The sequence below is a fragment of the Salvia hispanica genome, chromosome 4 (genome assembly GCF_023119035.1).
Source record: "Salvia hispanica cultivar TCC Black 2014 chromosome 4, UniMelb_Shisp_WGS_1.0, whole genome shotgun sequence".
NCBI classification, from domain to species: domain Eukaryota; kingdom Viridiplantae; phylum Streptophyta; class Magnoliopsida; order Lamiales; family Lamiaceae; genus Salvia; species Salvia hispanica.
In genome coordinates, this window is record NC_062968.1 from 34,127,198 (window position 1) to 34,146,594 (window position 19,397).

General features: G+C 35.4%; 4 protein-coding genes across 9 annotated transcripts; 2 read left to right on the forward strand and 2 right to left on the reverse strand.

The window, feature by feature from the left end:
- Positions 1-3,037: 3,037 nt before the first annotated feature.
- LOC125220949 (eukaryotic translation initiation factor 3 subunit G-like) lies at positions 3,038-5,547 on the forward strand. Its single transcript, XM_048123076.1, has 3 exons — positions 3,038-3,049; positions 3,155-3,566; positions 4,827-5,547. The coding sequence occupies exons 1-3, from the start codon at positions 3,038-3,040 to the stop codon at positions 5,357-5,359; spliced, it is 957 nt and encodes a 318-aa protein (XP_047979033.1). The 3' UTR covers positions 5,360-5,547.
- Positions 5,548-5,964: 417 nt separating this feature from the next.
- On the forward strand, positions 5,965-9,006 carry LOC125217998 (exonuclease DPD1, chloroplastic/mitochondrial). 3 transcript variants are annotated; one of them, XM_048119587.1, is made up of 5 exons: positions 6,221-6,398; positions 6,470-6,540; positions 7,183-7,870; positions 8,298-8,503; positions 8,583-9,006. In XM_048119587.1, the coding sequence occupies exons 3-5, from the start codon at positions 7,236-7,238 to the stop codon at positions 8,759-8,761; spliced, it is 1,020 nt and encodes a 339-aa protein (XP_047975544.1). In that variant the 5' UTR covers positions 6,221-6,398; positions 6,470-6,540; positions 7,183-7,235; the 3' UTR covers positions 8,762-9,006. The 3 variants fall into 3 exon arrangements, with proteins under 3 accessions (XP_047975542.1, XP_047975544.1, XP_047975545.1); XM_048119585.1 differs by lacking the exons at positions 6,221-6,398; positions 6,470-6,540 and adding an exon at positions 5,965-6,161; XM_048119588.1 differs by lacking the exons at positions 6,221-6,398; positions 6,470-6,540 and adding an exon at positions 6,607-6,792.
- A 377-nt stretch (positions 9,007-9,383) lies between these two features.
- On the reverse strand, positions 9,384-13,630 carry LOC125218881 (syntaxin-43-like). 4 transcript variants are annotated; one of them, XM_048120673.1, is made up of 9 exons: positions 13,162-13,630; positions 12,141-12,283; positions 12,007-12,074; positions 11,340-11,429; positions 11,103-11,186; positions 10,227-10,304; positions 10,082-10,147; positions 9,924-10,004; positions 9,384-9,825 (listed from the first exon to the last, which is right to left on the reverse strand). In XM_048120673.1, exons 1-9 carry the CDS (start codon positions 13,341-13,343, stop codon positions 9,718-9,720), a joined length of 900 nt encoding a protein of 299 aa, XP_047976630.1. In that variant the 5' UTR covers positions 13,344-13,630; the 3' UTR covers positions 9,384-9,717. The 4 variants fall into 4 exon arrangements, with proteins under 4 accessions (XP_047976630.1, XP_047976629.1, XP_047976628.1 ...); XM_048120672.1 differs by having other exon boundaries at positions 12,007-12,280; XM_048120671.1 differs by having other exon boundaries at positions 12,007-12,283.
- Positions 13,631-15,516: 1,886 nt separating this feature from the next.
- On the reverse strand, positions 15,517-16,647 carry LOC125220950 (F-box protein CPR1-like). The gene has a single exon (XM_048123077.1). The coding sequence runs from the start codon at positions 16,645-16,647 to the stop codon at positions 15,517-15,519; it is 1,131 nt and encodes a 376-aa protein (XP_047979034.1).
- Between the last annotated feature and the right edge of the window lie 2,750 nt (positions 16,648-19,397).

Consider the following 19,397-nt stretch of genomic DNA (forward strand, 5'->3'; position numbering starts at 1 on the left):
AAAAAATACAACTAAAAACTCATGATAAAAAATTAAATGCTGTATATCATGAGACTAAAAAATAAAGCAAATTCACATCATACAAAAAAAAAAACCTAAAGAATGTATAATTACCACTTCTCCTAATGAGATTTTAGATATTGTTTATCAAAAGCTATAATTTAAGATTGCATTGGTGAGACACTTCCTAGTCGAACTCCATTTGATTACAATATAGTGACTCTATACACTAAAAACCCAAACCTTGAAACCTAAATTCTAAACCCTTATCTTAAAAATATACTCATCATGACCAACAAAATGAGCCAAATATCAACAAAATTCTCCCTCCGTCCCGATTCAATTTTACTTTGTTGATAACTTATTCTATATTGGGGGTTTTAGATCTATATTTGATATCTTAGTTTGGGTCGGCCTACTTGATAATCCTTACTGATAGTAGATGTTTTTTTTTTACCCGAATCTTGGTTGTAAATCTGTTTCTATGCTCATATAAAGATAAAATTAACGGCAGAATGACGATAGATCGATCAAATAATATTTTTTCTATTATTGTTGTCTAGTTTATTTTATTTATTATTCTAATGATATAAAAGAGGGAAATAAAAATTCTAATGATTTAAAAGAGGAAAATAAATATTCGTAACCTCACATTTGAAATTGCCGTAGTTAAGACAAATGTAATTAAAAAATACTCCCATACATTTTATCATTATAGTTTATAATTTTAAATTTAAATGGCAGTTTTGTAAATATTCCTAAAACTCCCATACATTTTTTCATTATACTTGGATAAGTCTTCTGTCACAAAGACATACATTTGACATTATTAGTACACGCAAATATACATACAAATATTATCTATACTTGAATGTATTAACTCATCACGAGTGATCATCATTTACCACATAATATAATTATAATGTCTGTGATAGTATAGATACACAAATAATAATTTGTGTAAAGATGGAGAAAAATAAAGTGTTACAATTTTTCCCTACTTTTAACTCTTTACAATCTAAGATAAAGAATAATAATAAATGGAATGAAAATTACGATGAAAATTATAACATAAATCGAATTATAAGTCAAGTCGAGGAGATCCCTCTTAAAGTAAGGCAAATTACGGCACAGCTAGTGCTCTCAGATTGATATAATAAAACAACATTCTCCTAACGTGTAGAAGCATCTTAAACCAGCTAGTCATTGACGTACTTGATGGAGCTATGAGAATGTAGCAATACAATGCTCCTGAAATGCAAAATAAAATATTGAAAAATTGAGATAGAAAGAAGAATGCTTTTGTTGATATATAATTCATCTACAATTCTAGACCTTTTATAGGAAAAATAATCAACTTAAGAGGTCTTGAAATTAAGGTACCATAAATCATGAAGTGATGACAAAAGAGGTTACAAATTCTCCACTACACATGTCATTACTCCAATAAAAGTTTCCATTCAATTTTTTCTTAGCATACTATTAGACGTCATATGCGATAGTTATATAAATTAAATCTTTTCATTTCTCTAATTATCACATAAATAAATAAAATATTTTCATTTTTCTAATTTTATTTAGATAAGATGTGTGAATTTAACACTCACAATAATGATTAGAATAAATTTAATTTTGATAATAAATATATAATCATGCATGAAATATATTGAGAAACAAAATGGTACACCTTATCTACTCCTATTTGATGATAATAATCCACAAACTTGAATATCCTAGTAACTGCCGGTTGAGATATATACAAATTAATTATCAAAATTTCAATTTATTCTAATCATTCTAGCCTCAAAAATTTCAAGTCCATAAATACCCCCAAAACTCCCCTTGATAATTCCAATAATATCCTCAAAACTCTCCTTTTATATATGTATAGATACTTTTGCCTTATTAGCATTTTTTTAACGGTAGGCAAAATTGTCCATTTATTATATTTACTGATATGCATCATTCAGATTAATTTATACCCGAAACTATATTAAATATTGGGTTATTTGCCTGTAAATACACGAACTTCCAACATTTTTTGTTATTTCTCCTAAACTTTATTTTTTGAATATAAATGCATGAGTTTAAACTTTTCTGATTTTTTCCCTAAATTAAAAATCATAGTTGACGTGGCATATTAAAACTTACGTGGCAATTGAAACTATATTATTTTTATTTTACTATTTGAAAAAAATGAAATTAAAATTGCATATCATCACATGATTCACATCCTCTCTCCCATTCTCTGTCTCCTGCTCTTCTGTCATCTTTTCTTGCCATCTCCTTTCTTCCCAAACATTTACCATATCCAAATCCTTCATTTACTCAAATGGATTTAAAATGAAAACCAAAATAAGAATAAAAAGCTACTCCAGATGGTCCTTGCATAATTCATCAGTTTTCTCCATCGATTTCCACAATAGCACCGAGACCCTTCATATTTTCTTGAACTCCAACCTTTCTTGCTTCCCAAACCCTCACAAATAAGCTTAGAAATTGTGATAGAAATATTGTTTCTTTTCAATTGGAATTGCTATAAAATCATTTTCATTTATTATAGAAATTTGAAATGAAATTTGGGAAGAACGAAATGAGAGAGATAAATGAGATGGCAGAATGATGATATGGAAGTTTAATTTCATTTTTTTTTAATTTATAAAATAAAAATAATATAGTTGTAATATGTCACATAAGTTTTAATATGCCACATCAGCTTTGATTTTTAATTTAGGGAAAAAATCGGAAAAATTTAAAGTTCATGCATTTGTATTTAAAAAATAAAGGTTAGGGAAAAAATAAAATATGTTGAAAGTACATGTATTTACATGCAAATAATTCTAAAATAAAACTATTACATAAAATTTCATGCTAAAAAACAAATGTTTTATACTACCTCCATTCCATATTAAGTGTCATATTTATAAAAGTAAAATGAGACTCTTATTGTGGAACAAACCAAAATGATAAAATTAAGTGTTATATTTATAAAAGTAAAATGAGACTCTTATTGTGAAGCAGACCAAAATGATAAAATATGAAAGTTACTGTGGGAAGGGATAATATTATTCACCTTTCTGTGCACAGTAAAAAAGTCGGTAATTTTCTTATTAGCCGAAAAAACAAACAAACACTGTAGTAATTATCATTATAGAAGCAAATTAGAAAAATAAATGTGCATACCCCCAAACCCGAATTCATTGCTCACTCGAAAACCCTAGTCTCGAAAATGGTGAGAGAGGAGCAACCCAACAAGCTGCGATGGGGCGAGCTGGACGAGGACGACAGCGAGGATTTGGATTTCTTGTTGCCGCCGAAGCAGGTTATCGGCCCCGACGACAGCGGGATTAAGAAGGTTATCGAATACAAGTTCAAAGACGATGGAAACAAGGTCAAAATAACCACCACCACTCGGATCCGCAAGCTCGCCAACGCCCGCCTCAGCAAGCGCGCTATTGAGCGCCGCTCTTGGCCCAAGTTCGGCGATGCCGTGCACGAGGACGTCGGCAGCCGCCTCACCATGGTGTCCACGGAGGAGATCCTCCTTGAACGCCCCCGCGCCCCTGGTACTACCATCTTTCCGTTTATGATCGCTATTTCTGCCGTTTCTGTCACTCATGCGCTATTAAACTGCATATACGTTTCTGTTCATAATTGTTGGGTGTACGGTGTTTAATTTGGGGAAGAAAAGGTCGTGATTTCATAAATCCTGATTGCAGTTTCAGTAACATGCCTCTATTTTCTTTCTCATTTGATTCACTGATTAATTTTGAGATCTATGAAACATTGTCCACTGGGCGATAGTCGCCATAGATTTGGGAGTTCTGTTCTGTTTCCTTAAATGTATACAGGATTGATGACATATCAGCTCCATGTGTTTTCATCTTGTTTTCCTATACTTGTTTGAGGATCAATTGTATAGTAAATAGAAGTCAGTTGCTGTGAAGTTTAATTGCTTTCCTGCAATACCTCCGTGTGTCTAACTAGCACAGTAGTGTTTGCAAGGTTGAGATGGGGCCAAATGGAATTGGTTTTTGTTGATTTTGAAAGTTCGTTTCCTAATCCGTATTTTTAAACAAAGTGTTCTTCTATTGACAATCAGGGTCCTCTAATCTGATCTATCTGTTGTTTTAAATCTCTTTGATAATTAACCAGAGGAGGCATGCCCTTGGAGTATGCTATTGTTGAGGGGCTCTTGGGTTTTCACTGCCCATGTGCAAGCCACAACTAATGCTCTCATGTCATTACACCATCCAAGGATGGCTGATTCTTCCTTATGATGATTACTCTTTGAAATTTATGCCTGGTTGGTGGAGTAGTTTAGATATGTCTAAACTCATGATTGCATATTATCTCACACATGTTATGTGATTGTTCATAGATGAATTTTTCTGATTGATGCTCCAAACAATAAAATCATCTGTCTTATTTGTTGACTAACATGGCTAGAGATATTAAGCTGTTATGCATCAAAGTGGTCTTACTTGATGATTTGTTTGCTTCCATCTGACTTCGCTGTTCCCTTTTCCAACGTCATTACTTTTTCAAATCTTATATTGAAATGACATACTAGGACTGTCACTAAAAATCGTCTCATTTTGACACTAGAGATGACTACCTTAAATTGCAATAATTGATCTACAAGGGTGCTTCATTGTGACATTGCTCAAGCAATTGTTTCTGTGGACGACAGTTTTTCCAATTCTTATGTAATTTGACAGTTGTGGCATTTATACAGTGTATGGCTTGTTTTTTCTTTTAAGGTTTATGTTGTGTTCTTTTCATATGTCTACGCATTCTCATGTAATTGATGAATTGGCTAATAGGTACAAAAGCAGATGAAGCTAAGTCTGCTGGGGATCCGTTAGCTCAAATGGGGAAAGGAGGAGCTGTGCTCATGGTATGTAGAACTTGCGGGAAGAAGGGTGATCATTGGACCTCAAGATGCCCATACAAGGATCTCGCTCAACCAAGTGAGACCTTTGTTGATAAGCCGCCAACTGAACCTAATGCTGCAGCTGGTGGTACAAAGGGAGCTTATGTTCCCCCTAGCATGAGAGGAGGTGTTCCCGAGAGGAGTGGTACTGACATGCGGCGCAGAAACGAGGAAAACTCAGTCAGGGTTACCAACCTTTCTGAAGACACAAGAGAGCCTGACTTGCTTGAGCTTTTCCGGCCATTTGGTTCAGTTAGCCGAGTTTATGTTGCTATTGATCAGAAGACTGGGACAAGCAGAGGTTTTGGTTTTGTCAATTTTGTCAACAGAGAAGATGCAGAGAGAGCCATCAACAAGCTTAATGGGTATGGATATGACAATCTCATCCTAAGAGTTGAATGGGCTGCTCCTCGGGCAAACTAGTTGGCGGAATGAGTAAAAAATGTGCATAAGCTTGTTCTGGATCATCGAGGACACTTGTGGGAGAAGATGGCACGTTCGATTTTGTACGTTGTGTAATGTTTTTATTTATTATGTTCGACAAGTATAATATTCAAGTTTTTGTAAGTTAGATCCGTGACTTGCTTGTGGAAAGAGGGCTTATTTTCTCACGCATGCAGTTTTTATTTGGTAGTAGTACGTTTTTATGATTGGAGATGATTTTGTTGTATGCTGCAGCATATCTTGGTTATGACTGGTTACATTATTTATTTGGGTCTTAACAGTAATGTTACACGAAATTATGTAATGTTTATTAATGGATCCATCCTTTATATACCACAACTAAACAATAGTTGTGCTGCAGATCGAACTGTATTTTTTATTTGTTGGTAACCGAATATCCATGATCCATATTCCATACAATGTCTGAATAAGTAATCTAAAGATTCAAAACTGTTATAGTTTATTTGGGAAAGTGAAGGAAGATAGGTAAGCGTGAAATATGGATCGGAGCCACGATCCGCACATTTCGGGTGGGCTTTTCTACCATTTTTCTATTTATTTAGGACAATTAAAATAGAAAACAATAATAATAACAATATCTGAAGTAGAGAGAGAGAGCGCTTTCTTCATTACTGTTTCGCTTCACCTCTACGGCTCTTTCATTTCGCATGTTCTTCCTTCCCCCGACTATTTTGTTTTCTCCCTCCACACTCAACTTTATTCATCCTAACATCTCAAATTTTGGATCTTTAAAATTCGCATTTCCGCTAATTCTCCTCAGGCATGCCTCGTTTCCCCCCTTTTTTAATACTGCAATCGTATTCGTATCGACAGTTTTCTGCGTCCGAAAATGAGTATCAGATCTTAATGTGTGTTTTATTTGGTTCTAGATTGACATTCTTTATTTCCTTTTTGAGTTTTTCGACCATAATTTATGGATTGGCTCAACTGGATTGCTCCCTCGCTCTCAAAGTTTTGACCTTTTTGGTTGGGTGGATATCTCCCTTTGTGATTCGGGGTCTGAAATTTTCTTTTTTGGTTTGGTTTTAGTCTGTAACGGAAGATTTATCGCTTCATTATTTTTTATAGGTTTGGCTTGGCTGTTACTTTTGTTTTCAGTACACACAAGGGGCTGGTGTTTAACTCTATGCAATTGATAGGTCTGCGTCTTTATTGACTTTTTTCCTGACTAATCAATTTTTGAAATGTTGCTTTAAAATCTCTAGGTTATTTATTAACTTGGGTTTCATGAGTCTTGTATCAATGTCGGCCTTCAGCTATAGTTTTGGTAACTGAAATATGGTAGTCTGTGCTTAAGAGCTGACCTTCACTTGTTTCTTAAGGTCACAGTCAGTCTCAAAGCATTGAGATGGTCAAACAAGGAAATAGCACTGTATGGTATTTATGTATATGTAAGTTGCCCTTTGGTTCATGTTAAAGAAATCAAGGACTCATGATTTTTTACCCCAAATCTTTGCTTTGAAGCATGGTAATGAAAATCTTGTTTATTTAGAAATGGAAGGACTCTGTTACCATTTAGGCTAGCGTTTGATGTATGATTTAAGGCAGCAGGACTAATAGCACACATGGATTTGTCTAGTCTGTGATACCTCTTGTATTGTGATGCACCTTACATCTTATTATGGTGATATCATGTATCGATGGAAGTGGCTTTGGATTCTCTACTCTATTTGTCTTATTATGCTTGTGTTTTCCATTTTCATATCGTCTACTTCAAAACATCACTGAGCAATTTCTGAAGTTTGTCTTATATGATAATATATCCCTTGTGTCCTCTGCAGGTCAAAACATTTTACCAGTTTTTGAATTCGGCACTGGTGGCCCTTTGGTTTGAATGAAATCAATTGCAATGTGCTTCTCTGTCTTGCCATTTCCTCGATGCAGAATTCATTCATTAGCTAATTGTTGGTGGGAGAGTTTATATAAATTTCGTAGCAGTAGTGGAAGCAGTTGCAGCAACAAGATTCTGTGTTCAAACAACTACGAGCTTGAAGGAGGATATAGCAGCAGGAGGTGGACAAGGCGAACTTTAAATTCAAAAACTGGAGGAAATAAGGAGAGCCTAACTAGCAATAAGAGTATCAGCCATAATATCATTCCTGAAACAGGCAATGATTCTGGTAAATTGGAAACGACTAAGGCACGGAGGACCAGAAAATTAAGTATTAGAAACAATGTCGTATCTAAAAATGCAAGCACCGAAGTAAATACATACAGTGTAGAAAGAGCAGAGGTAGAAACAGATCAGTATTATGCGGACTTGGCCAAACTCGCAACAATTCTTTGTTTTGATATTGAAACCACTGGTTTCTCTAGAGAAAGAGATCGAATCATTGAGTTCGCATGCCAAGATCTTCGAGGGGGTGAAAACAGCACCTTACAGAGCCTAGTCAATCCAGAACGTGATGTGCCAAATGAACAAATTCATGGCATTTCAACCCATATGGTTAACCGATACGATATACCCAGGTAATTAGACATTGAGGTTCAGACCTCTACAACATATCTTGATATATAATGTGGTTGACAAGGATCATGAACAACAATCATTACATTTTGAAAAATATTTTATGCTAGTTGAAGATATATCTCGTTAATTTGACATGTGAAATCTTATATCGCATCTGTTTTTGGTATTTCTTTTCCTTCTGTTGCTTCCTTCTCGCAGCATGTATGTATTAGCTTGCCATCAACCTCCCTCTCCCTTGCAGTTGATCTTAAATGTCTATGTTGATGTTTCCGTGAGTTTGATTATCATAAATAGACTATGATTCTCAGTTTAGGACCCTGATTTATGGAAATTCATTTTCCAAATACTTTGATCCAAATCCAATTGAACCTTTCAGAAAATAAACATATCATATGCACATGCTTTATACTAGCTAGCCTTGTGTAGGATGAAGGACTTTATTCCCGTCCTACTTCAGTATGTCCGGAGCCGTCAGCTGCCTGGTGGAGTTGTGGTCTTGGTGTCTCATAATGGGAAAAGTTTTGATGTCCCCTTCCTGAAAAGTGAATTTAGTCGCTGCTCTTATGAGATTCCTCCAGATTGGTTGTTTGCCGACACCCTGCCTCTGGCTCGTTTAGTGGTGAAGAATAAAGGTTCTTTCTGTCTTCCTCTATATGTAGTTTCTACCTGTACAAAGTGATTTTCTAACCGTATTATCGTTACTGTTATCAGGATCAAAGGTTCCTTCAAGGGTTTCATTGCAGGCCCTCCGTGAGCACTATGGCATTCCATCAATCGGGCCAGCTCATAGAGCCCTATCAGATGTACATTCGTTGGCATTGGTTCTCCAACGACTGACATACGACTTGAAACTGCCGGTATCTGGCCTCATTCAAGCTTCCTTTAGATAGGGAATGCCTAGATTCTACAATTACTTACCAACTTCTTCTGATTTGTTATATTTGGTCATTAGATTGAGCCAATGTACAGCTAGCGTATAAGCACGTCAAAATATCTGCATGCACAAGTTGCCAAGTGTATTTGTAGCTTCGGACATTTTTATATGAAAAATTTATGCAACTTAGCTGAACTAAATTGATGATGTAACATTTGCAATCAGACATAAGTTATATACTCCATCATTGTTATTGTTGTCTGTATTTTCCTAATTTTGGTCTATTTACAGAGATAATGCATATTTAAGGGGAAAAAGTAGTTCATATTTTTATGGATATACGATGAATATTGGCATCCTTTTTTTTATTTGATTGGCAAATAAACATAAACTTTCAAAGGCTGCCCCACGGTGGACTCGAAATTATAGCCTTTGGCCCAAGCATTAACTACTTTATAACTAGGCCAACTCAACACCTTACGGGATCCTTTTTTAATGTTATGCCTTGTTGAATATGACTTATATTCAACCCATAAAAATGAAGCACGATAAATCGATGAACCAAAACAGGACAAAGTTTAGGCCCCGAAAATATTTATTAGATATAATGAGATTGACTACAAAAGAAAACGTAATACTGAATGTTTGGAATGTGAAATATTTGTATTCCCCAATTGAAGAGTGAATCCTTACAAGAGCAGTAATATTTGGGCAAAAATAAAGGCCTCATTCTTGTACACAACTACAATATCTTCCTAGACAAAAAAAGAGAAAAGGGTAGAATGAGTGTGAAATCCTCAGACTATACATGGTGCCGGAAATTCTACAGGGAGGAAAGAAAGCAGGAGGAGAAATAAACTAGTAGTATTAACTTTTTTCGACATTTAACATCGGCGCTGGACAAGGTAAAACTCGGAAATCTGACTCATTGGTTTGAGAGGGTAACCATAATCATCCCAGCTTTATCCTAGGTTAGAAGATGATCTCCTTCAAAACTAAGAGTACTAGCATCACAAAGCACATGATGATAAGAATCGTCGCACACATAACCATGCCACCTTGTTTTTGATTTCTCTCAGCCTGCAATTTTGTTTCATTCCAACACAAAGTTAATTGCAACTTAATTCAAGACCCCATCAAAATAAAGTAAGGAGTATTTGCTGATAAAGTGACTGGACCTTCTGAAGTTGTTTCAAACCATCTTCAACTGTGGCTGCAACATTTGTTATGTTGTAATCGATCCTGTCAACAATAGTACCCTGTTTGGAGGCAAAAGCTAAATCAAATTGACATTTGCTGTATTAGTAGCTATTGAGAAAAGCATAAAACATCCAACCTGATCAATGACTAAAACTGACAAATCCTTCATAATTTGAGCAAGTTCATTGACTGATTGCACCACCTAAAACCAACAAAAAACCATAAGAAAAAACCAACATCTAGCGCTCTTGCATAGAAGAAAATGTAAATATTTTTATCACCTGTTGAATTTCTCTCTCCCTCTCTACAGTGAATGCCTCACTTTTCTTTAGTCTGGCAATTTGATGTTCACTGAATCCCTAAAACATAGTGAGGTTGGCAACCAACTGGAGGTTAAGGATGCGTTCATGACATGATTAGAAGATTTGTACGTCGGGGTAAGGGGGATAAGGAAACATCAGTCAGAAGGTGATCGAAGAGTAATAAATTTCTGGGTAAATAACAAAAAGTAATCCAGAAAAGGTGATCTCATCCTCCTCACTTTGAATGAGAAACGTTTGTTTAGGTCCAACAGTCACAGGTTTAAGAATTTTCCAAACTCAGCCCAGGTTTAAGCAGTCATCTAGCAGGAATTGTAATCGCAAGTAGAGGAAACTCATTTTCCTATTGATATAACAACAAGAAAATGATATAGGCATACCACTTTGATAAAAGAAAATCAGTGTTTCAATGCTTGGTAGGTTACAGTAGACAATAGTTGCATCAATAACCAAGCTTGAGGTCAGTAATTCTAAATGATGCTGAGTCACGATTTCTACGAGCTGTTGGTTCAAGATTTGAAGATACCATTTTTACTACTCACTTCAGGTCATAGGAAACTCATACTAAGAAAAAAAATATCAAGACTTTTAGAAGTCTAGGTTGGACTTAAATGATGCTACATTAAGTACCAAATGTACGAATGGGAAAGAGGTAAAGACCCATCCTACTTGAAATACCTATAAGCTAAATATACGTGCATGTCTGTCTGTGTGCACATGCATATCCGCTTTTTGCACAGTTTACCGAGTACATAATTTTTGTCTACTGTTCTAACCAAGACACTGAAACCATATGGATAGAAGTTTAAGTCATATCCAAAAGAGAAATTCACTCACTATGTCATCAATATCATCATCATCATCATCCCTTGTTGACTTGTTGCCATTTAGATTCATTTCTAAGTCAACCCCATCAGAACCCTGCACACAGTGGCAGGAAATTAGAGCTTGTTCTATACATGAATGCCAAGAAATTTCCCATCACAAGGAGGATGTGTATTATTTCACTGGAACAGAGTTGATTGAGATTCACATTTTAATTCTGGATGACAGTGTCAGGAAAGGAAATCATACCTCTTTCTGCTGCCGAATCCGTTTCAAATATACTGACTGTTTCTTGCGTAGCTCCATTGAGAGGGTCTGAAGGTCGGTAGCTAATGAACGCTGTGAAAGAAATAATGCACTTTAACTTTAAGCACAATCTTGCTTGTATACAAATTACACTGAGCACAAGCTTTCATAACACAGGCATAAAATAGACTAAAACTGATGAAAAATGTTCTAGTAGAAAAATATGCAACATGCTACATGCTACATGAGCATATATTATGTGGTCAACAGGGTAATCACAGATATGTTAATCATATATGTGACGAATGAGAGCCACATGACCACGATTTTTATTATATTCTGTTTAAAATCTGCATCTGAGAGTAAAGATCACCAGATGATTGACAGTTCCATATGGACAGACACTAGCTGGGGTAAAAATACTCATTAAAATATCACAAAAACTTCCATTGTACATAGCAAACAATGACTTAACATACTGCTCTTCTAGTTGCATCAGAATATAATTTTATCATGTATACTAACTTATGTAGTTTCTATCAGAGTTTGTCATCCTGTAGAGTTCATCAAGAAGAATATTTACAGAAATGGCTCATCGTTCACATACAGTTCAGGAAATAGAATATTATGACTATTGCTTATGATTACATTATTTCAGCATATATTATACCTGGACATTTTTCCTGATATTTGAATCCTCTGATGGCCCACCAACCGAGAGTCTTTGTAATCTTTTCTCTGATTTTTTCAAAAGATCAGTTATCTCTAGTGTTAGTGCCTCAATATGGCGTTGATCCTCTTTACCATCCCCAAATGAAGGCATTAAAGCCTTGGCATGAGCCTTCGATAAATCAGCCATCTTCCCTCTCACACGTTGTATGTTAGTCGCTATTTCTTCAGATACATCCACCCAAGCTGGCGGTAAACCTACTGCAACTGTTCCCCTGCTGTAATAATAATTTTATGAAAGGAATACTCAGCCCAGGTTGTGCGGTGTCTTTGCTTGTATCAATGCACATATATGGACGATGATAGAGTTCAGTTTGCAAGTTCTCATTACTGATCAAAGTATCAAATTATACTAGAATATAACGAAACTCTGAGCTATGTGCAGCTGGAATCCTCCTCTCAAAGCAATTAAAGTGTCTAAACCCATTATAAGGACCTATACAGATGATCCCTAAGCTTCTGAAGCAGAATGCGGTGATATTGCAGCAAAGGTATTTCGGATAAATTTTGGTTTAGGTGATATTCACAATTATGAATTAAAATCATCCACGGCCACATGTGGTGCATTCGCCCCATCCATTTCATAAGGACATTGTAGCCAAGAGTTTTCGAGGTAGCTCACCTTCTATTTGACTAGGTACTTTTTTATTTGAATATCACCATAACCAAAATTTTCCAGAGGACACTGAACAATCTTAGGATTTCAAAATTGTATTATTTGGCCCCTCTCTCACTTCAAGGTCTAGCAATGATTCGGAATTTCAGATGGAACAATAAACTGTTAAATTTTAAGATAACATTACTTTTCCTTTATTTTTTTCGATTCCTCAAATCATAAGTACCAACCATCATAACGAACTGGATCATAATCTCCGGTGAACTGTATTGGATGCGATAGAGGCAAAACATATCTCATAGCATACAATTTTTCAATCAGGCAAATCAATGCCAACCAGTTCAACAACTGATACAATAGTGCATTGATCTCAAAAAATCATAACTAAATCTAAAATATCCAAAAAAAAACAAACAAACAAATTCAACTACTAAAAGCAGACAGAAGACTAGAGAGACATTGGCAGTTAAATTAAAGCACCTGGAGGTTCCGGGATCTTCAGTGCTAATAGGAGTGTAAGATCGGTTAGGGTTAAGCAACGACGTTGTCGAGAGCTCGATCACCGCTCTTCCGCCGGAGCTCGACGAGCCCGCCGGAACTCTGACGCTCTTCAACGCATCCCTATACCTTCTAAACAGAATCGTCCGATTCCTCGTCGCCATTGAAACAAAAAGGCGTATCAATATTTTCACAGAATCTACCAACGCATATAGTATTAATCAAATCACGAAATTGCTTTAGTTTATGATAGATCTGTGTATGATGCAGCGAGCACTGCGTAAATTGGATCGGCCCGACATCTAAACGGGCCGCATTAACTGATTCGAGTAGATTGGAATGGAAATGTTCGGGCTGAAATTCGGGCCTAATTTGGTTGGCGAATTTTCTGATACGAACGAGCCGCGGGTAATTTTCGCACAAACGAAGAAGAACGAAAATGGAGATATAAATTATGAGGGGCCTATTTGGTTATTTCATCCTGAATTTTCTAATAAGGAAATAAGGTTGATGTATGCATATACTATAGATAGATCTAATCCGCCAAGTAGTAGTTCATATTGCATATCCAGCAATTGGTCGTGACATGTTCAAAACGTGATATCATTGCTCGATCCACTCATGCCAAAATAAGCAACGTTGGTTAATACTTAACAACTACTTTGAGAATTAATGTCCGATATGCGCACTTGTATCCATTAGCGTAAAGACTTATTCATGCTATAAGACAATTCTTCCAATCTATGTGGCCGAGCATATCGGGTAAGTCATTTACCCTCTCATGTCATGATCAAGAATTGAGTGTCGTGCACAATTGACTATCAATACCAACTGAATAATAACATAACCGTGATTAGAATTGTCATTTTTTGGGGATCCATTAAATTTTAGAGAGAGAATTTTGCAAAGTTAAGAATGAAGATGAATTGTGTTATTTGTTGTATTTACAGAGAAAAATAAATTAAAAATTAGTAAAAATGAAATTTTAAATTAAAAAGGCTTGTGGCACAGTTATGCTTCCTTCATCACAGTTGCATTTGGGTCGGCCGGCACCTCAAGCTCAGTATCGCACCGCTAGGGTCAGTCCTGCATCGAGGGATAAGTAATTCGACCCATTCACATCGAGAACATGAATGTTTGGAATCTATATTATGCAGGCAGACATTGTTTTTGCCAATTCGAATAGAAGGATGATATAAATGGGCCTATTTCCAGCATCATATCCATAGTTAGTGCATTCATCGTAGTTAGCCTCAACCTAGCTCCCTTTGTTTCCTGTACCAATGCGCGGTGTGGTATTGTACCATACCAAAAAAATGTAGCGATATGATACCAAATTGTAGTGTGATGGGGATGTTCTAAAGGCTCTAGGTGTTTACATCTTGGTACAAAATCAACAAATTTCCCAATATTTTATTGTCTCATGCTATGAGTTTTTACCGAGTCAGGCTCTAGTAGTTAGTTTCAGGATTGACGTTATTATTATTATTGTTGTTTAGTCACATAAGGCATCGGTATTCCTTTTGTGGTGGTGAGTTTGGAGCAATTGTGAGCCCAAAAGATAGATTACTCAGCCATTCACAATTTTGTTGTATGGAACTGAAAACAGACCACCTAATTTTTTCAATTTTGATTCGGCTTTAAACTATTTTCATTGGTGCTAAACCACCAATTCCAATAAAAAATGGCATCACTAACCCTTATTGCGAAATGTTAATTTTTTTTAAAGGGAAGTGTATTCACTTTGACTTTATTAAGAAGTGTTATTATATGCAAATAGTTATTTTCTAAAAATAATTATAGAAATAAGTAGTCATTTTTCGGTTTCAATTACTAGCTTGCACTTCAAAAATTAATTCATGAGTTAAAGGTTTTAGTTTTGAATTGTAGATAAAACATAGTACTACTCCTAGTAATTAATTTACAAATAAGAAGCATCAAATCAGAATTGCGGGAAGAATGTCGATTCAAAACAAAAATATGCATATGATGGTTTAATCATGAATTGCAAATTTACAATTTTTACTTAAGCTATACCACTATCAACTAGTAGGACTTTTTTCCCAATAAAAATAAGTCCATTTTCATTAATAGATAGTACAACACAATAATTACATACTAACAAGACAACAAAAAAAATCTGAAACACGAATACAAAATTTTAAAGAGCATCCGATGATACATAAAATGCACACATATAATACTAGCTAGGCCTAGGAAATAGTGTGTGGGAGGGCCAACACAACAAGACCAACCCCGAAAACCAATCAATAAAGAAACCTTATACATGATCACGAAGATATTGCAATAAAACACAAATGTATACTACATTAGGATTTAGAACGAGATCACATTCTCGAATTCGAAATTATTGAGTGAGAAAAGGCTAGGAGTGAAAACCATGGCATCAGTATTATAACGCACGACAGCTGCATCATTAAACAAAACTATTCTTTGAGCGGTTGTTGTCTTGTTGGAGTAATAGATAAGTTGTCCGTCTTCCATCAACAACATCAAAATGTCTCCATCTTTGAAAACTTTGATAGGACGAAAAGATAAGTGAATCCACTCATCAAAACCAAGAGCAACAGTACTCAACTTGTACTCTATGGTCCAAGATTCCTCAACTTGATATTCCTTCATCATCCAGATCACGACAACATCATAATCATAGTCATGTGTGTAAGAAAGACACAAACAGTTTCTTAAAACAGCCAACTGGACATGTAACTCTATAGGTCCATCCGCAGGAAGAGAAGGAGGGGGAGAGAAGATGGTAAAACATTCTGTTTCAATATCAAAACCACAAATCCGAAAGTAGGGTGTAACCAAATCCTCTACTTCCCAATGGAGGTTGCCATTACATAAAGCATGGCCAGCAGAATTGAAACTTAAACCAGAAGCACCACCAGTGTCAATGGGTCTCCATATTCCTGTTCCAAGGGTGTATACTTGAAAAGAGAAGGTATCAAGGGTCTTACAGATACATATCACCTTGTATTGTCCACTTATTTCGCTCACACAAAATTCAAAATAATCATTTTCCTTTGGATGGTCAAGTACAATATATTCACGAGTGATCGTATTGCATATGTAAACAGGAATTTCAGGATCATCTCTGTATGAGTATAGAAAAAACAAACCATTAGCAGCGATGCCTAACATTCCGCTGCTTCCTTGAGGGGTATTGAGAGCCGTGAGCGGAATGTAGTGAAGATCGTGGCTCTCCAAATCGGCTTCTTCTTCATCTTCAATCTCGAAAATCGTGCACTGAGTTGGGTTCGTTCCCACCGACTTCAAGCAAAGTAGGGCGGGTTGGGGTTTAATTTTGAAATCGTCGGAATTGAGGAGATTGAGCCATGATTTGCAAACGCATTTGCTGAATGGGATGCTTCGGAGAGGGAGACGTGAGAGGATGTCGGTCGTAATTTCTGATGGTAATTTTTTGAAGAAATCACGCCGCCCCATAGACAGATTTGGGATGAATGATGAAGAAAAAGTAACAGCCGCGAGTATATTTTGTTTATTAGGGTTAAACCTAAGATAGTTCAACGGCTATATTTGGGCATTTTAAATTACTACTGTAGCTACTAATTTTTTATCGTTACTAATATCTAGAGTGGATATCTTATCCTGTAGGCTGTAACTGTTGATGTGAATTTTTTCTATTCTATATGCAAAGCAACATGTGCAGACGTTAAATACTACTCCCTCCGTTCCTTCATAGTTGAGTCATTTTTCCATTTTGAGAAGTTCCCTCATAGTTGAGTCATTTCCATACATAGTAACTTTTTCCTCTTTCTTACTTTACTCTCTCTTACTTTATTCTCTCTACTTTATTCACTTTTTACTTTATTCTCTCTACCTTTTTCTCTTTCTTACTTTTTTATCTATTTATTTAACACACTCAACATTCATTTCTTAAACTCCGTGCCGAAAAGTTCCGCCTCAACTATGAGGGAGCGGAGGGAGTACTATTTCTATGGTCCATGAAAAGTAGGAATAATTTTCTTTTTAATTTTTAATCTATCCTTAAAAAAAGTATGAATATTATAATTTTTTTAAAAAAAACTCTCTCAAAAGAGATGTGAGGCCATTTATCCACTAACAATATTTTAATTCCTTTTTCTCTCTATTTTATCAATTATACATTAAAATTTATGTCAAATGAAATGTTTATATTTTTCAGTGACGAAGGGAGTAATTAATTTTAAAGATTTTGAGTATTAAAAGTCTGAAATAACTTCCTATAGTTACCATGATTGAAATTGACGACTTCTAACTAAAACACTAATTAACCGACAATTTTCTTAGTTTGAAAATCTAAGTTCAAAATTTGAGTTAGAACTTAAAACCATTTCATTTGATTTAAGCAGGATCTCATATTTTACTTTATTTTCACTTTAATTATTGAATATCATTTTTTCGAAATAAATGCATAAAGAAAGTGACTCGCTTATGATGGGACGGAACATATATATTCCCCACGTCCTTTAACATGTGTCTCATTTTGACCCAATACGTATTTTATGAAACGTAAAAAAAAGTGGATGGATCAAGTTAATGGTATATGTGTCTTACTTTTATAAATTAGTATTAATATATTATAATAAATGTGAGTAAAATAATTTAGTTGAATGTGTGGTCTGCTAAAAAAAATAGAACGCGATCACATTTTTGAATCCCAAACTCTTGAGTGGAAAAAGGCGGGGAGTAAAAATCACGGCATAGGTAAAATAATAGCATACAATTGCATCATTTAACACACCTATTTAATGGATGGTTCTTGTCTTGTTAGAGTAGTAGATGAGTTTATGTTTGTCTATCAATATCAACATGTCGCCATCTTTAAAATTAAAACTGAAATTTGGAGATTAATCGGTAGTATTTCACAATTTTTTTTTTTTGAAACTTAACAACCTAATTTTTTCAGTTTCAATTCGACCCAGATCTGTACAATGCTCAACTGAAAAGGTCAACCAGTCGTTTTTGGGCTGAACCGCCAATTCTAATTAAATATGGCATCACTAACCCTTATTGCGAAATGTTAAAATGTTTTGAACAGAAAGAGTATTCATTTAACTTTTATTAAGAAGGTTTAATATATCCAAATAGTTAATTTGTAAAATGAGTGAACGGCATGAAATGTCTCCAACTTTTATGGTTGTTGCACTAGTGATCCCTAACAAAAAAAAATAGCACACATGGTCTAACAAAACATACAATCACAAACCAGATTTTTACGGACGATAACACCCACAGACCCTTAAAGGGCATTCTCGTCTAATTGCTCCAACATGCTCTAACGCCGCCCAGCATGCACCTGCAACATTCACTGTGACTGACACACTACTAATGATATGACTCAAAATGTCATGTCTTCTCTCCTCTCCCTCAATTTATGAATCAATAATTTTGATAAATTAGCAGTAAGATAAATTATTACTTCTAGGATCTTTGAACATGCTTCAATAAATTGGAAGCCACAGTAATCTCGTGTAAAATTTTAAAATATTTTATTTTCTTTATTATTCTACTTATTAAAATTCGACTCAATTCAATTAAAAAAATTTCATATTGCATAAAAATTTGAAATCTAATTATAGAAAATCAAGAATTCGAAAATCCAATACCAGAATATGAGCGAATAGTAATAAATTTCAATTTTGGATTTGGGACATTTTGCTGACCATTAAAATTTAACATTAAAGATTTTCACTGAAATACATTTCCTCAACATAAAATTAAACTATTCATTATCTTCATCTTCTCTGCAGCAGCCACCGCCGTTGATTTCAACCATCCGTCCGTTTTCAACTTCGGCGATTCCAATTCCGATACCAGCAACTAGTGGCCGGCCTGTGCCTCAACCTTGAGCCTCCCAACGGCCAGACTTACTTCCATAAGCCCTCCGGACGGTTCTGTGATGACCAGACTTTACTACTACTATTATTGTTAGAAGCTTCGTTCTCAAAATACTTGACGGCGACTTGCATACTTCTGAGTATGGCGAAGAATTCCTCCACGTACCTCTTCCTCCGTTGGAGAGGAGAAGCCTCAGCGGCGGCGGAACCCTTCCCATCCCCAAGCGGATCTCTTGATTGATCTTCATCTTGTCGCCGGCCTTCCTAACCTCCGATTTGGCCGCTCTTTTCCTCCTCTTCTCCCTTTCCATGATTCTCTCTCTTTCCATTTCTGTTCCTCTCTCTTTTCATCAC

Bases quoted from the DNA above. Each gene is read 5' to 3' on its own strand.
- LOC125220949 (XM_048123076.1), top strand. The intron at 3,567-4,826 runs GTACTACCATCT...ATTGGCTAATAG, and splicing joins TGAACGCCCCCGCGCCCCTG to GTACAAAAGCAGATGAAGCT.
- LOC125217998 (XM_048119585.1), top strand. From the start codon at position 7,236: ATGAAATCAATTGCAATGTGCTTCTCTGTCTTGCCATTTCCTCGATGC. The intron at 7,871-8,297 runs GTAATTAGACAT...AGCCTTGTGTAG, and splicing joins AACCGATACGATATACCCAG to GATGAAGGACTTTATTCCCG. The intron at 8,504-8,582 runs GTTCTTTCTGTC...TACTGTTATCAG, and splicing joins TTTAGTGGTGAAGAATAAAG to GATCAAAGGTTCCTTCAAGG.
- LOC125218881 (XM_048120671.1), bottom strand. From the start codon at position 13,343: ATGGCGACGAGGAATCGGACGATTCTGTTTAGAAGGTATAGGGATGCG. The intron at 11,430-12,006 runs GTATAATATATG...TTTCTTTCACAG, and splicing joins ATATCAGGAAAAATGTCCAG to CGTTCATTAGCTACCGACCT. The intron at 10,148-10,226 runs GTGATAAAAATA...TGTTGGTTTTAG, and splicing joins GGGAGAGAGAAATTCAACAG to GTGGTGCAATCAGTCAATGA.
- LOC125220950 (XM_048123077.1), bottom strand. From the start codon at position 16,647: ATGGGGCGGCGTGATTTCTTCAAAAAATTACCATCAGAAATTACGACC.